Source organism: Lupinus angustifolius, chromosome LG07 (assembly GCF_001865875.1).
Source record: "Lupinus angustifolius cultivar Tanjil chromosome LG07, LupAngTanjil_v1.0, whole genome shotgun sequence".
NCBI classification, from domain to species: domain Eukaryota; kingdom Viridiplantae; phylum Streptophyta; class Magnoliopsida; order Fabales; family Fabaceae; genus Lupinus; species Lupinus angustifolius.
In genome coordinates this window covers 7487045-7505416 of record NC_032015.1, presented here as the reverse complement: position 1 = coordinate 7505416, position 18372 = coordinate 7487045, and the positions used below count along the sequence as shown (strand labels likewise).

Below are 18372 nucleotides of genomic sequence, written 5' to 3'. Positions count from 1 at the left end.
AGAAAGTGTTTTAGAAAATTTCAACGGTTGAATATGTTCTTGACATGCTCATGAACAACATACTTAAATCTCATCAACATCCATTGGTTGAATGTTAAGAGATCAAGGATTGAATATGGAAGAAGCAATGAGAAATGAGAGGAAAAGATGAAGAGAGAATTTACCTTCTCTTTGAAAATGAAAGAGTGTGAGAGTGAAGTGTGAAGTGTGAGGATTTAAGGAGGGAAGGGAAATCAGATTTCCCTCTAGGAAATCATCAAAATCTCCTAGGGTGGCTAATGATGATCTCATGAGATATTTGAGAAAGTGATGTGAGGTTTGCTTTATGGAAAAGCAAATTTCACATCCCAACGCGAAATGACCACTTCACGGATACGTGCGATAAACATGCCCGAGTATTATCGGCCAATACTCGATCGATATTATAAATCGCCCGATTTTAATATCTGATTAGAATTTCGGATTTCGGCATTCCGAGTGAAAAATATTTAGAAAATAGGTGTGGGTGTAATCAGGGTCTATATTAACTTGAAATGAAATTATGAAGCCAACGGCGCAATCAGCATTCGATTCTGAGTTACGAAACTCAAAAACCACTTTTTGAGCCGCACCTGGTGAGATTCGGCCCTGACAGCGGTCCGAAACCGACTGTCTCCAAAAATAATGAAAATTTATCACCAAATTGGAAATAGAATTACAAGACTAAAACTCAACTAGAGTTTCGTCTAATTCTTTACCTAAAATTTCCATAAATTCATTTTCGAAAATATAATAATTAACAATATTAATAAAATCTTATAATTCAAAATCGTAAAATTTGCGGTGTTACACATTTGCTCCCCCTTAGGTAAGCAATGATATTACAGAAGTTATTATACAACCTGCAAATACATTAAACACAACAAGCAACCTTTCTCCCCTTTAACATTATCAAAAGGATAAAATTATTCAATTCTAGTCAAAGTTCAAAAGACTTATTAGAGTTATGAAGACTATAATTAATCAATTAAGATTGGACGATTAATCAATCAACCAGCTCTAAGAAGCTTGAACAAATGCACATTTAAACATGTTTTAATCGATTAACAACATGGCTTAATCGATTAAATGGACAACAAACAACAACATAATTGATTTAATAGCATGAAAGACTATGGTAATTCAATTAAAGCATGTAATGATTAAACAATGATATAATTGTGCAGTAAGCAGCAGGCTTAATCACTGAATATGGATACATACACCAAACATGATCAAGATCCATTAAACATAAATGAATCCTATTTGCGACATAATTACCATTTAAACATGAGAAAGACAATTTGAAATCATTAAAGTGTTGTATCAATTGCAAAGCAGTAAAGTGCAAATCAGCAAAAGATAAGAGTTATTATAATCCATAAATGCAAAAGCATGAAATAAAAGATAAGTTCTCAAGAGGGAAACAAGGAACAACAAAGTCCATAAACTAGGAAGGATAAACCTAAAGATCTAAGGCCTCCTAACGAGGGATAAGATGGAGGGTTTTTGTTGTCAGGAATGATCGAGCTACCACCATCCTTGATGAGGGTACTCAACTTGTTGAACTCTGCACACAACCTCCTGTTTTTTGAATCAGCAGATGTCTGAACGAAGTCGCTCAAGGATTTATAATGATTATCAATGTAAGCATTCTAACGCTCCTCAAAATTCTCCAGATCCGTATGGTATGAGTCCTTTAGAGACTGAAAGTGAAGATCCATCCTGTTGTTGAGACGTTGTTCCATAGCATCCAAGTAAGCTTGTCCAAAAAATGGTTCTTGTGATGCATGTCCATAAGACTTCCCCTTAGTAGTAGCATATGGCTCTTGAGTATCATCTTGATCATCCTCACCAGAGGGGTCAAGGTTCACAGTGTTAAAATCCTCCTAATATTGCCATGTGTTGCCATACTTATATATGCCCATCTTATGAATCTGACTCTCACCAATCAAATGATCCTTATCAGAACATTCCATAACTATAGTATTAGAAACATCAATATGCAAATAGTCAATAACGCGCGAAATAAAAATACTATAGGGAAACATCCTTGATTATGAAGTGGACACACTGTACATGAACTTCAGAATCTCTTCAAGCAATTTTATCATTATATTCTCCTTTACAACAAACATGAACCTCAAATCATTCACGGTAGGCTGTGCATGATTTGTGTTCCTCTGAATCAGAATATAGGCAATTAGATAATGTAGGAGCCTATTCTCTACGGACAATGACCCAACTTTTGTTAATTCACCCTGAACATACAACTGAGGTCTCCTCAAGCAAGACTTAGACATTTCAGAAGCATCAAAATTGTTGTTGTTTTCCCATCCGCAATCTCCTAAGCTAGCATCATTACACGATAAACCACCCACGTTCATGAATATATCCTCATTCAGCTCAAACAATTTTCCAGCAATCATCGACCAATACTTTCCATCCTTATATCTAAAATTCGCATAATATTCCCTAACTAAAGCAGGGTAGATATCACATTTCAGTTCCAAGAAGGGGACAACCCCTTGTCCTTTCAAATCATGTGAAAAATCAAAGTTCTGTTCCGCAAAGCAAGTCAGATTCGCAAACCTTATGTATGTGGGTTTCCTTCCCTGAAATTTAAGAAACCGGGTTTCTTGCAGAATCAACGAGTAATACGGGTCTCCACGGTCCTGCCTTGCCTGTTGACTTGATGGCACGAGTTATGGAGCATTTAGTGGACGTTGAGCGGTTGTCTTAACTCTCTTTGCACGTCCTCTCTCCATTTTAGCTTAAAACCAAACTGAGTTGAAGGTTTAAGGGAGGGATTTAAGGAAAACCTAACTTAGGGTTTGGAATTTGGGGAACCAGATTTCTTTGGAAATTGGTGATGGAGAAGAAGGTTTGTGGAGTGGAAAAGGGGTTGGAGTATTCAGTTTAGGCTAGGTTAGAGTTTAGGGATGATGTTGAACTTGTTCCTCTGAGATTTGAGAGAAAAGGGGATGATGCAGGTTTTGAAAAATGTCTAGAAACGCCTCTGTTTCTGTTATACTAGTGTCGCTAATCGATTAAATTCTTGTCTTAATCTATTAACCTGAGTTAAAAATAACAGGTTTTGAAAAATTTCACCCAGGTAATCGATTAACATAGGGACTTAATTGATTAAATGCATCAGATACAATGTTTTGGATGTTTCAAAGGCATGCAAGGATTTCAAACCTAAAAAAAATGCAATTTTGAGCAGTCACATATATATAAGAGCTTATTTACAGAATCATGGATCATACAAGGAATAGCTAGCATTCAACATGTTTTCATTTTGAAGCATACAAGGCAAATAATCATGCAAGGCAATAACATAAGCTTAATCAAGATATTTTTCATCAAGGATTCCTAGTTCTCTTCGAAGAACATAGAAAGTATCTCGTGAGAGGGGCTTGGTGAAAATATCCGCTAATTGCTTAGATGTTTCTACAAATTCTAGCATACAATCACCTTTTTTAACATGACCACGCAAAAAATGATGCCTTATTTCAATATGCTTGGTTCTTGAATGCAAGACGGATTCTTGGAAAGGTTGATGACACTCGTATTATCACACTTAATGTGGATATTTTCTAATTTAAGCCCAAAGTCCTTAAATTGCTGCTTCATCCAAAGGATTTGAGCGCAACACACGCCAACGACAATGTATTCTGCTTCTACGGTGGACAAAGCAACGCACACTTGCTTTTTGCTATGCCATGCCACCAAGGAACTTCATAATAGATGACAAGTCAGAATTAGAGTAACCTACCAAGGATAAAGAGGCATCTCTAGGATACCATAATCCATATTTATTGTTCCTTTTAAATATCTCATGATATGTTTAACAACAATATAATGTGATTATTTTGGCAAAGCTTGAAGTCTAGCACCCATACAAACGCTAAACATAATATCGGGGCGGCTAGCAGTCAAATACAATAAAAAGCCAATAATCCCATAATATTTGGTTACCTCAAGAGCATAAACTTCCACACATTTCATTATTTTCATCAATTCATCAACACTCTTCCACATCTTCTCTCATCAACCCCAGAAGAACACATTTGATAATTAAAGTAGCACACATAAAAGTATTCAACGTCTCTCTGATTATTAGAGGCAAGAGGTAAGAAATTTGCAAAAGCTTTGTGTATATCACGCCACTTACCACAAATTCAATTTTATTATTTTATATATATTCAATCTTTATTGAGTTTCTATGTCGTATTTTTTATATTTAATTTTTTTTTCTTAAATAATCTGCAGTCTCTATTAAGAGGAAGATGATACATCTATAACATAAAAAATATTAATATGAATCGACAATCGTGTCGGTCAACATACTAGTTAGCAATAATGATAATCTAAATATACAATCTATAGAAAACATTTTTTAATACTTCATTTGGTGTAAAAAAAAATGAAGATTTTATAAAATAAAATTAAAAAATATTGATAATATTTCTCTTACCCTTATTATACTTACCTTCTAGAATATATTTGGTGATTATTTTCATAAAATATTTTGCATTTTTTACCCACCATTAATTACATTGTTTTCCTTTGATTCTGTTACACAATTTCACTACATTTATTGTTTTGTTCTTAAAACTAGTAATATTAAATAAATATAATACTATAATTTTATGAAAAAATCAATGACATTAAATTTTCTATTGATATATGGAATATAATTGAAAATCTATATTCTTAAGATCTTTCTATTGTAGTTTATGATAGTAAAGATTAGTCAAACTCAAATATGAGTTAGTCCAAACAATTTATTATATAAATTGTTACAAATGATAGGATGATAAACCTAAATAATAACTAACTAGATAAACCTAAATTATATATAAATTCAAATAAAATGGAAATAACTTGACCCAAATATATCTAACATGCCCCTCAAACTAAAGCTTAGTAACCTTTAAGTTTATTATAAAGAATTCTTTCAAAATGAAATTAATCAAACTAATAATATGGCTTCACAAAATCAACAAAAATGAGATATAATTGCAATTTTATTTGGTATAACTACCATAAAATAATTATTACTAATGAGAAAAGAACATATTGGTGACAAAATTCATCATATGGAAAAAGTGAACCACTAAAATAATCGTTGGTGGAAAGAAAAACCACTAAAATGATTGTTGGTAGAAAAATAAATCACTGATATAATCATCATCAGAATAATCATCGATGAGAAAAGAAATCACCACTAACATAATTTGTCAATGAGAAAAAACACCACCAAAATGATCATTGGTAAGAAGAAAACTGAGTGATATAATCACCATCGGAATGTTCATCGATTGGAAAAGAAATTAATGTTAATATAATTCGTCACTTAGAGATAATATGTCATCTAAATGATCATCAATGAGAGGAGAAACCAATAAATATAAAACGAAGAAAATGTATTTTTTTTATTGGATCACTTTGCTACTTTTTTATTTGTATGACTTTTCTATAAAATTTCAAATTATTAGGTTGAAGAAAAAAAATGAATGAATACTTGTCGCGCCTCAATTTTCGATTGCACGACTTATTTAGAGTTGACACTACATTTTATAATTAAAAATGTAGAAAAATCTATTAAACCCAATTATATTGGGCTTTGGATGTTTAATATCCTTGTTCGGGAGTCGGTTACACGGTAAGGAAGGTATTAACATCCTACCCTCCCGCCTTAGGCGATAAGCTTCACTAAAATATATGATTTATTATTTATTTTTTATTATTAAATTATCTGGTTAGTTAATTAATTATTAAAAGGAACAAATTTATTTATTTTTATTATTGTGTTTGACAAGATTGACATTGGTCCTATGTGTTCCTCTTTTAGTTGGGGAATCAAGGCTATGTAGTTCCTTAGGTAGAAAAAAGTTTGTTGGTTGAGTGTGTTTTAATTAAGGAATATTGTTTAGTCAAAATATTTATTTTGCATGTTTATTTATTGGTAAAAAAGTTTTTATTTGGTTAATTTTTATCATTTATTTTATTAAGAAAATAGAATTTAGTCGTTTTTGAGTTTTAATCGGTTGAAAAGAAGCGACGTAGCGTGACCTTTCGAAGATGATTTGAGAAGAAAGAGGCATATGTGGTGATCTTCTCTCCATCTTTGATTAACTCTTAAAATTATTTTATTTTTTGAAAAAGTACTTATTGTCATATTTTATTTATAAAAAATGTTCAATTTTTTTTTATTAGTCACAATTTTAATTATTTACCAATATAACTAGTTTCATAGAATAAAAAAATCGGTTGCTAATAGAAAAAACAATTTTGTGGATTATTTTACTAAAATGATGGGATTCCTTTTAATTTTTGGGTGCTCATACCTTATTTTAAAAAAATTATTTCACTATACGCTGTCATTATTAAACTTTTATACAATATGATGTATGTATTATTTACCCAAAATTTATTTTACATATTTATTATCATCCTTATAATGCATAAAATTGATAAATAAAACATACATGATGGCAAAAGATTTAAACTTTTAGCATTGTGTGGTCTGGATCATGTGTGGCTTGCCTGAAATATATGGGACATGTGGCAGCAAGGAGATTGGAGGGATGTTGGGAGGATTTGTTCAGCTGGACACATAGTGGACTGTGACATGCTTGGAGGGACGTGTATAGAACCATGTTGTGGATGCGCCTGCACGGAATCCCACGTTCCTATTTGAGCACATTTCTGGTGTTATGCACCATATCTGGGATGCGTGTCGTCCTGCAATTGTCTGGATCTCTGGTCAACGAGAAGGTGTGGGTGGTAAGCGGATCGGACAGCAGTGATTTGGTGTTGAAGCGAGTGCACGGGAACAGCGTGTGTCACACCGTTTTTTTCAAAACACTTTTAATTAAGTAATTAGTCTTAATGGATTAATTATAGAAATTAATAAGTAATATTTTAGGCTATACCTCAATTGGGTTTTAGTATTGTATTATGATTTTCTTGCTTGCCCTATTTTTTCAAGATTTTTGGAGAATAAAAGTTTCTGAGACAATTTCGGGTCGTTTTATCGAGTTTTCGCTCCGTTTTTTAATTCCATGACTCGGAATCGAATTCCGATTTCGTCATTGACTTCGAAATATTATTTCTAGTCAAAATAGATATCAAGTTTGTCCGTAATTTATCTCTAGATATTTTTTCACCTCGAAATTCAAGTTTTGACGTTTCGGGGAAATGTCCTAAATCAGGAGATTGTATATTTCTACACGAAATTATCCAAAAATGTTCGGACACGATTTTTATCGGGAAATTAAATCATATCAATAAATTTAGAAGTCATCATTTCATGAGCCACTTACTTGTTACACAAGTAATGCAAAAGCTTCCAAAGACCCCTAAATTATTCAACAAATCCTCTCACTCCATCAATATTAGACACATTCATGTTTTGAAGTCTCACGGTTAGTGAGGCTGATCTTGGTGAAACCGTAGGACTCCTTTCTGGACTTGACATTGCTCAAGCTAAAGTAGCTCTGATGACCACTTGATGACAACCTCAAGGGGCTGCCTTAGAATTATAGGATCGTTTAGCTTGAAATTAGGCTTTGTGAATGTGTGAATTCGGTTTTGTCAAATTAGGGCAATTTTTGGGTTGATTTGCTTCGGTTTGGGGTTGTATAAATAGGCTAGGGTTTGTGTATGGTTTGAGGTTTTATGGCCTCGGTTTGGTTAGGTAGTTTTAGGTTTGGAGGAGTTTGGGTTAAGGGTTTTTGGCTTGTAATTGTAGATGATGATTTGTGGCTGTTTAGGGTAAAGTGATGTGTATGGTTTCGGATCAATGGGAGATGAGGTGATTTAGGGATGGTTGGGTTCGGTTGGGGGTTATATGTTAGGGTTGTCTTTTGATTTGGGCGTGGGGAAGTGTAGGGCAGATTGTGATGGCTTGATAAGGAAGAAGGTGGAAGAGGAATGAGATGGAAGACGCCACAAGCATGGAAGCTTGATAAGTCAAGTGTTGCTTGCCACAAGCTTAAGAAGCTTGATAAAAGCTCATCAATGGCCACGGCCAAAGGATAGAGTTTAGGAGAAGTGCTCTCAACTAAAACAATTCAAATTTGATCAAAATATAAATAGGCAAAGTTGCCTTGGCTGAATAAATAAAATTGAAGATAGAAATCAAATTATCTTCTAATAAACATAAAAATAAAATCCTAAGTAATATCAATTGGTTGAGCTGAATTGCTTGTTTGACTTAGTCTTGAGTGTAATTCGGTTTTGGTGGATGGTTGGCCGAATTTGTTGAGGAGAAGGAAGAGACTTGATCAATTTGACTTCATCTTGAGGAACTAATCATATTTAATTTGAATCCAATCTGATTTGTTGTTGGTTGGAGATGAGATTAGGATTCCCTATTTTTTTGCCTTGTGCACCTTAAAAGATTGAGCTTCATATCTTCTTTCCTTGTTTCTAGTCGTGTGCATATTTGGAAGATTGATTAATCTCTCTTTAATCTTCATATAATCTTCTCTTTATCTCCAAGTTTGAAAACGTGTGCCATATACCCTTGAATTCAAGTTCCTAACCGTGCATACTCTCTTAAATCATGCCTTGACTTCCATATGCCCTAGCCACGTGAAAGGCTTACCCTTGAACCTAAGTAAACTACTTGGTCATGAATATGGACCAATGTAACAAATAATTCCCAACCCATAATACATGAATTAAATACTAAAAATACTTGAATGAAAATAAACCTAAGACTATATGAGAATGCAATCTCATTTATTTGAACAATGAAAATAAAATAAGCCTAAGTAGAAAGTGACCTAAGGACATAAATGTCCTCCTCACATACCCTCTCCTGGGTCAATTGTATCCTTTGAGACTTTAAGGATCCCTGCCTTGGCTTTGGCTCTAGTTGTAGGACCATCATGACTTATCTTGCCTTTGGAATCAAAGGCTGCCCTAGGAGGGTTTACATCAGTTAGGCTCTCCTATAAATACCTCACCCTATTCTCTCATTTTTGCACTAAATTTCCTATACAAACTAAGGTAGTCTTTTATTTCATCTTCTTCATCTTCTTCTCATACTTCATAGAAAATTATGAGCTTTTATTATGTTGTTCATAAAGTAGAGTTTATATTTGTTCTTTTAGTATTTTATGAATGCATAACTAAAGGGGATGATAATAAAATCCTATGAACTTTTATGTTGTTTTTGACTTTTGTAAATCTTGAAATTTCTTTCTTGCTCTTAGATGAAAAAACTATATCTTTGGACAAGGTTAGATGAATTTTCCCTTTATTGGAGACATTTTGGCTTATTTTGATCGAGTCAATTTAGAGTAATAAAAAGTCACTTTACAATTGCCCTAGTTTTGTGTTTTTTATAAATTTTCACAAGAAAATGATGCTAACTCCGAAAATTGCCCCAGTTTGGGCTTATTGTGACTTTCCAGTACCCCAGTGTGAGATAATCTGAGTCATTCTTCTATTCAAATTGATTTTGTAAACTTGGACTGTAAGATTTTAGACCATGAATCATCTTAAAACCTGGTAGCATCTTCTTAATAAACCAAGTTTGACCATATCTTTTAATATTATTTTAATAATTTTTTGTTATCTCATTTTTAAATTCAAATTAGTTTGTTAGTTTATTTTGCTTATTTAATTATTTAAAATAAATCTGAACTTTTTTTATAAAAGATGGATAAAATAAAAATAATTATTTTTTATGCATTAATAATTAAAATTCTGAAAACACAAAATAAATAAATAGAAACACATTTTTTCTCTCTTTTTTTAGAATAGGAGCATGGGCCGATGGAAGTCCATTTCTAATTCAAAATTTTTGGAAAAAAATTATGTGTGTAGATAGGTTCTATTTTTTTTTATTAAGTTAATTTAGTTTGAATTTTTCGGTTAACTCAATCACTTATATTTAGGAACCTTAACAACATTGATTTATTTATTAATATTTTTTGAATTTTCGGTTAACCTAATAACTTAGATTTAGGAACCTTAACAACATGGATTTAATATTATTATTTTTTTTTGTTATATATTTTTTTTATGAAATTAAGTTTCCAAAAAGAATTTCAAGTATTCTTAATTTCTTTAATTTAATAAATTTCTAAAATAATTATAAAAAGTCCATAAAATGATTTTAATTATTTTTACTCATTAAAATTAAGTAAAGTCATTTTATTATTTTTATTTAAAACGTTTTAAGCTTTTTCTGAGCTGAATAAAAATGAGTGTCCACAATACTAATAGGAGGTGACACAACAAATAGAAATGACTAATCGAAGTTATGAAATTTCGACGTCTTAGTAGTAGAACGGTGACTGAATAGGTCATGAAGGATGAAACGACTGTGATACCATGTTAAAATTTATGATAATAAAGATTGATAAAACTAAAATATGAGTCCGTCCAAAAAAATTTATTATATAATCATAATGCTCAATCAACTCAAATATATCTACCCCAATTTTTATAAATACCATTGGTTCACACTTCATTGTTCATTTGTGTATATGAATCGTTAATCTTTACTATCATTACAAAAATTCTTATAAACAAATAAGAATAGCCTATACGCAATACACAAGCTCATTAAAACTATTAATCATATAGATAAATATAGACCATTAAATAATTACTTTTCTGCATAGATATATCGGACACCACAAACAATACATATATTATTGTAAAACTAAATATATAATACAATACACAAACAAAATAGAAAAAATACAATACATTACACGAGATTCAGACCTATTTAGAGTCCAAAAATGATAAGTGTATGCAGTCTAATTATATAAGCGAATATATTGTTTCTAGTATTTAAACTCTTGATTTACTAGTCAAGAGCCTACTACTCTTTTAAACATGTTTAATAAAGGTAACAACATGGTTGAGCAAAACCAAAGCTTCATGAGAGGTTGGCTTGAATATATGAAACACATGGTCCTCTCCCTTAGTTTCAATCACTTCCACAACTCCATTCCACCCCCTCTTTTGAAGCAACTCCTTATAGTACAAACCCCTATCCTTCAAAATATCCTTCTCAGCAACAAATACAAGCATCCTCTTACAACCCAACTTCACTAGATTCGGATCCTTATCCGGGTTAATAAGCGGGTCATCAGAACCACTTGATTTTGGGCTTGCAAAACGCCATAACATATCCACCTTGGGTGCAAATTCTTTACCTGATTCTGATCCAATTCGATCCACTCCCCAAAAATAAGGATTGGCCAAGACAACCCCTTCAAGCTTCACACCAGGTAACCCTTCTAACCCGACCCGAATAGCCATTTGATGAGCCAGATTTGCACCAGCACTGTCCCCAGCAAAAAATACTTTTTCAAAATCTGCATGTTGATTCAGCCACGCATCAGAGCCATTTCCACCAACATGAGAAGCAACCCATTTCAAAGCTAGCCATGAATCTTCATAAGCAATAGGAATTGGGTGTTCTGGGGCCCTTCTATAATGAATAGACACACCAATAACATTAGCCTTTGAAACAACACTTTTAACGTAGTTATGGTAGTTTGGTGAAAAAGGTGTGTATATGATAAAAGCACCCCCATGTAAGTAAACAAAAAGGGGAAGTTTTTGCTTTTGGTTTGAACAATCATCAAGAATGGTTTTAGGCATGAAAATCCTCACAGATATGCCTTCTTTATTGGATATAATGACATCTTTGGACTCAACATTGTTTCTTAGAACAAGTGATGGAGGAACAACCTCTTCACCTTCAAGTCTTTCTACACGACCATTTTTGTATACTTTTATGAGAGGGGAGAGATCAAAAGCTACATCATTGTCTCTAGAAAGAGTAGGAAATCTATGGGGAGAGACAAGTAGAGGAAAAAACAAAAGAAAAAACAAAAGAAAAAACTTATATCCTTTTATATACAAAGAAACAACATTTTTACTGCTGAAAATAAAAGGAAAAAATAAATTTTTCTGTTTAGTACAGGAGAGGATCATGGTCCCTGTAGAAATTGAATTTAGATCCATGGTGGAAAATTGTGTTGAGTTTGATAGCTTAGAGGGAAGGGAAAGAGACTTGAATGGTAGACAGTGAAGAGATAGTTGGAAGGAATGGATAATAATATTCTTGAATTGCTAGCTTGGTTTTGTTTGTATATAAAGATTTTTTTGATGATGTGTAGTGAAGCAAGGCTTAATAATCTCGTTTCCTTTCATTTTCCTTTATCGTCAACTATCGATGAATATAGAAATATAGAAAGGTAAGAGTTGACTAGAACTATGTCTTTCATGTGTTCTTAGAAAATTTAAGTTTATGATGATAAAAATTGATCAAACCCAAATAAGAATTAGTTAAAACAATTTATTATATAAGTATTAATTGTTATAAATGATAGGATGTTAAATCTAAAAACTAATTAACTAGATAAGCATAAATTATAGATAAATACAAATAAATTGAAATCAACTTAATCTTAAAGAAGATCATGCTCTATCAATCCAAATATATCTACAACAAGATGTTGATTTAGTTGTGTAAGACCTGCTAGATCTCAAATTGACCTAAAGGTTAATGATTCAATTCTTGGAAGCGACAATTGTTTGGAGGAGTAGTCATACACTTTGAAAGAGATTAGTTTCTTATCAAAAAGATGAGTGTACACCATCGGTAGTACAAAAAATCCAAATATATCTAGCTCACCCCTCAAACTAAAGCTTTTAGCTCGTTACAAAGAATTTCTTTTAAAATGAAAATAGTCAAACTAATTATATGGTTCCACAAAATTATTAGAAATGTGTTGTAATTGCGAAATGTTTTTTTTATAACAACCATGGAATGATCATTATGGACGAGAAAAGAATTGATTTGTGACAAAATTCATCATTTTGGATAATGTGAACCACTAGAATGATTGTTGGTGGAAAGAGAAACCAATGAATGATCATTGGTGGAAAGAGAAACCAATGAATGATCATTGCTAGAAAAAGAAATCACTCGTATAATCACCATCAGTATAATTTTCGATAGGAAAAGAAACTATCATTAACATAATTTGTTAACTTAAGGAAAAAACACCACCCGAAAGATCATTGGTGGGGAGAGAACTCAGTCGTAATCAACACCAGAATGACCACCAATGTGAACTGGAAGAAGTTAGTTCTCATATAATTCATCACTTAGAGATAAAATATCATCAAAAAGTTTATCACTTAGAGGAGAAATCAATAAATTTGAATCACTTTTGCGTCAAATTGGAAATTATTAAGCTGAAGAAAAATGAATAAATAATAACAAAAGATTTTACAACAAAGGGAAATGACTAATTAGAGTTATGATTTTTTGACATCGCTGCACTAGAATAGTGACCTAATATAATTTGTCACGAATGGTGAAATCACTCTAATATCATGTTGAAGTTTATGATGGTAAAGATTGATCAGACTCACATATGAGTTAATCCAAAATATATATTATATAAACATAAGTTGTTACAAATGATATGATAATAACCACAAATAATAACTAACTAGATAAACATAAATTACTGATCAATTCAAGTAAAATGAAATTAATTTAATCTTAAATAAGATCATACTTCATTAATCCAAATATAGTTACCAACAAGACATTGATCTAGTGGTGTAAGACCTCGTTAGATCCTCGGGATGTCCAAAATGTCAAATGTTCGATTACCGAGAGCGATACTTGTTGGAAGGGTTAGCCACAAACCCCAAAATAGATTAGTTGTTTACCTTAAAGGTGATGATACACCTTGATAGTATCACAAAATTCAAATATTGCTAACCATGTTTTTCAAGGGTTGGTGTAGAGGGGACTGAGATTCTCTCTAGTGCTCGACCCAGATTTTGACACTTTCATCCAAAAAAACATGGGTCCAAATTTTGGACAGATATCACATGTCTTCATTCATGTTTCAATTTCCTATCATAGTCTAATGAAAGAATGTCACTTCATTAAAAAAAGAAAATTCTAAAAACACAAAATAATTTTTTTATATTACTTACATAAAGTTTATTAGTTAGGGACATAATGATTTCGGGACACATGATCCTTATTACCAATTTTTTATATTTTTTAATTAAATAAATTAAAAATATATAATTTTATGAGAAAAATATGTATGCACCAACAATGTAAGAATTTTTTACATTGTTGATGTATCATTCATCTTAAGTTTCAATCATTGTTGACTTTTAAATAAAAATAATAAAAATGAATGATGGATGATTCACTCACCGCATATAGATAGTAGACTCTAATTTTATATTTTTCCGCACATTCTTCAAGAGTCCAATATGAGCCCTTATTGTATAGAGGTTGTGATATTGTGGTTCAAAGACGTAATTACTATAGTGTTTATTTTACGTAATCATTGACATGAAGGGAATCATATTCATCCAAAATGAGATCTTCAGAGATTAGGTGTTGTGTATTTTGTTGAGGGTTCTTCATGTCGGAGGATGCCATAGTGGATGATTAGCATGGACAAAAATGGGTAGAGAGGAGGTTCTTTAGTCCATCGACTTTGCTAATCTCTCATTCAAAGATGCTTTTATCTTGCTACATCTTTGTTCCGTTGGCTTTTTCACTTCACACTTGCTACCTCTTCCTCTTTTTTCAATCATTTCCCTCTCTGTCTCTTTGTTTTTTCAGTATCATTTTAAGTTGTGTCTACTTAGTCATTCTTTCTTTTAAATTTCAATAATCCGCTCTTTTAACTTTAACTCACATTGATGGCAAATGTGAGTTAAAATTGAGAAAGAGGACTATTAAACCATAAAAGAGAGATTTAGTAAGTAGACACATCTTAAAAGGGCACCGAAAAAACAAAGAGAGATAGAGGAAAGTGATTGAAAAAAGAGGAGGATGTAACAAGTACAAAGTGAAAAAAGCCAAAGAAACATAGATGTAACAAGATAAAATCATCTGTCAAAAGTTGGGCCTAGTACTAGAGAGAATCTCAGCCTTATATACACTTACTCTCCTTCTATACCCTTGGAAAACATGGTTAGATATATTTCGATTAATAGAGTATGACTTATCTAAGATTAAATTAGTTTTATTTTGTTTGAATTTATCTATAATTTATATTTATCTCGTTATTTATTATTTAGTTTTATCATCTTATCATTTACAACAACTTTGGCTTATATAATAATTTTTTTGGATTAACTCATTTTAAAGTTTGATCAATCTTTACCATCATAAACTTCAACATAGTATTATAGTAGTTTCATCATCTGCGAACTATTCGACCACTATGATGTTACTGAGATGTAGAAAATTCAGAATTTTGATTAGTCATTTTCCTTTGTTGTGTAATCTTATATTATTATTCATTCATTTTTTTCCCTTTTTTCTTCAACCTAATAATTCCTAATTTCACCTAAAGTCATCTAAATAAACAAATAACAACATTTTCCAATACAAAATATATTTTCTTTATTTTATATCCATTGGTTTCTCCTCTCACTGATGATCATTTTAATGATATTTTATCTCTAAGTGATGAATTATATTAGCACTAACTTCTTTTATGATGTTGATTATACCAATGAGTTATCTTCCCACCGATGATCATTCTAGTGGTGCTTTTTACCATTGATAAAATATATTAGTGTTGATTTCTTTTCTCATCTATGATGATTATATGAGTGGTTTCTTTTCCACCAACAATCATTTTAATAGTTTCTCTTTCCACCAATGATCATTCTAATAGTTCACTTTCTCCAACTATGAATTTTGTCACTAATGAATTTTTTCTCATCAATAACGATCATTCCATGGTGATTATACCAAAAGATTTTACAATTTCAACACATTTATGATGATTTTGTAGAAACATATAATGAGTTTGGTCATTTTCATTTTTAAATGAACTCTTTATAACAAGTTTAAAGCTTACTAAGCTTTATCTTGAGGGGCATGTTTTTATATATTAAGATTAAATTAGTTTCATTTTTTGAAGTTATCTATAATTTTTGTATATCTAGTTAGTTATCATTTGAGTTTATTATATTATCATCTACAACAATTTATACATATATAATAAAATGTTTAAACTAATTCATAATTGTTTTTAATCCATTTTTATCATTGTAAACTTCAACACTATGTAGAAGCACATGAAGGACACGATTCTAGTTAACTATTACATTTTTATATTTACTATTTTTATATTCATCGACAATCGATGCAAATGAGAGGAAACGAGATCAGTAAGCCTTGCTTCACTATACATCATAGAAAAGTATAGCTTTATATACAAACAAAACCAAGGTAGCAATTCATGAATATTATTACCTGCGCATTCTTTCCACTGTCTCTTCCCTGCCTATCATTCAAGTCCCTTTCCTTTCCCTCTAAGCTATCAAAATCTTCAAATTCTACACAATTATCCACCATGGGTCCAAATTCAATTTCTACAAGGACGATGATCCTCTCAAGTACCGGAGAGATGAGTTCTTTTTTTCCTTTTGTTTTCGGTAACAAAAATATTGTTTCACTGTATATAAAAGGATATAAGTTTTTTCTTTTGTTTTTTCTTTTGTTTTTTCCTCTACTTGTCTCTCCCCATAGATTTCCTACTCTTTCTAGAGACAATGATGTAGCTTTTGATCTCTCCCCTCTCATAAAAGTATACAAAAATGGTCGTGTAGAAAGACTTGAAGGTGAAGAGGTTGTTCCTCCATCACTTGTTCTAAGAAACAATGTTGAGTCCAAAGATGTCATTATATCCAATAAAGAAGGCATATCTGTGAGGATTTTCATGCCTAAAACCATTCTTGATGATTGTTCAAACCAAAAGCAAAAACTTCCCCTTTTTGTTTACTTACATGGGGGTGCTTTTATCATATACACACCTTTTTCACCAAACTACCATAACTACGTCAAAAGTGTTGTTTCAAAGGCTAATGTTATTGGTGTGTCTATTCATTATAGAAGGGCCCCAGAACACCCAATTCCTATTGCTTATGAAGATTCATGGCTAGCTTTGAAATGGGTTGCTTCTCATGTTGGTGGAAATGGCTCTGATGCGTGGCTGAATCAACATGCAGATTTTGAAAAAGTATTTTTTGCTGGGGACAGTGCTGGTGCAAATCTGGCTCATCAAATGGCTATTCGGGTCGGGTTAGAAGGGTTACCTGGTGTGAAGCTTGAAGGGGTTGTCTTGGCCAATCCTTATTTTTGGGGAGTGGATCGAATTGGATCAGAATCAGGTAAAGAATTTGCACCCAAGGTGGATATGTTATGGCGTTTTGCAAGCCCAAAATCAAGTGGTTCTGATGACCCGCTTATTAACCCGGATAAGGATCCGAATCTAGTGAAGTTGGGTTGTAAGAGGATGCTTGTATTTGTTGCTGAGAAGGATATTTTGAAGGATAGGGGTTTGTACTATAAGGAGTTGCTTCAAAAGAGGGGGTGGAATGGAGTTGTGGAAGTGATTGAAACTAAGGGAGAGGACCATGTGTTTCATATATTCAAGCCAACCTCTCATGAAGCTTTGGTTTTGCTCAACCATGTTGTTACCTTTATTAAACATGTTTAAAAGAGTAGTAGGCTCTTGACTAGTAAATCAAGAGTTTAAATACTAGAAACAATATATTCGCTTATATAATTAGACTGCATACACTTATCATTTTTGGACTCTAAATAGGTCTGAATCTCGTGTAATGTATTGTATTTTTTCTATTTTGTTTGTGTATTGTATTATATATTTAGTTTTACAATAATATATGTATTGTTTGTGGTGTCCGATATATCTATGCAGAAAAGTAATTATTTAATGGTCTATATTTATCTATATGATTAATAGTTTTAATGAGCTTGTGTATTGCGTATAGGCTATTCTTATTTATTTATCAGAAATTTTTGTAATGATCGTAAAGATTAACAATTCATATACTAAATTTTTGTAATGATCGTAAATTTTTGAATTGATTGAGCATTATGATTATATAATAAATTTTTTGGACGGACTCATATTTTAGTTTTATCAATCTTTATTATCATAAATTTTAACATGGTATCACGGTCGTTTCATCCTTCATGACCTATTCAGTCACTATTCTACTACTAAGATGTCGAAATTTCATAACTTCGATTAGTCATTTCTATTTGTTGTGTCACCTTCTATTAGTATTGTGAACACTCATTTTTGTCCCGCCCAGAAAAAGCTTCGACTCACTTAATTTTAATGAGTAAAAATAATTAAAATCATTTTATGGACTTTTTATAATTATTTTAGAAATTAATTAAATTAAAGAAATTAAGAATACTTGAAATTCGTTTTGGAAGCTTCATTTTATAAAAAAATATATAACAAAACAAAATAATAATATTAAATC

The 18372-nt window shown here is 31.7% G+C and overlaps 2 protein-coding genes across 4 annotated transcripts in view; one reads left to right on the top strand and one right to left on the bottom strand.

The window, feature by feature from the left end:
* Positions 1-12073, bottom strand: part of LOC109352115 (probable carboxylesterase 12) — a 19521-nt gene extending 7448 nt beyond the window's left edge. The window contains exons 1-2 of one of the 2 annotated variants that reach the window (XM_019593933.1): positions 12006-12073; positions 10881-11834 (exon numbers count right to left, since the gene is read on the bottom strand). In XM_019593933.1, the coding sequence (XP_019449478.1) occupies positions 10885-11834; positions 12006-12030 (975 nt within the window). In that variant the 5' untranslated portion in view covers positions 12031-12073 and the 3' untranslated portion in view covers positions 10881-10884. Of the gene's footprint in view, positions 1-10816; positions 11835-12005 lie in introns of those variants that run through there. The other variant, XM_019593932.1, reaches the window with a different exon arrangement.
* The window catches only part of LOC109352114 (probable carboxylesterase 12), a 39213-nt gene extending 21572 nt beyond the window's left edge, over positions 1-17641 (top strand). The window contains exon 2 of one of the 2 annotated variants that reach the window (XM_019593930.1): positions 16373-17641. In XM_019593930.1, the coding sequence (XP_019449475.1) occupies positions 16373-17573 (1201 nt within the window). In that variant the 3' untranslated portion in view covers positions 17574-17641. Of the gene's footprint in view, positions 1-16327 lie in introns of those variants that run through there. The other variant, XM_019593931.1, reaches the window with a different exon arrangement.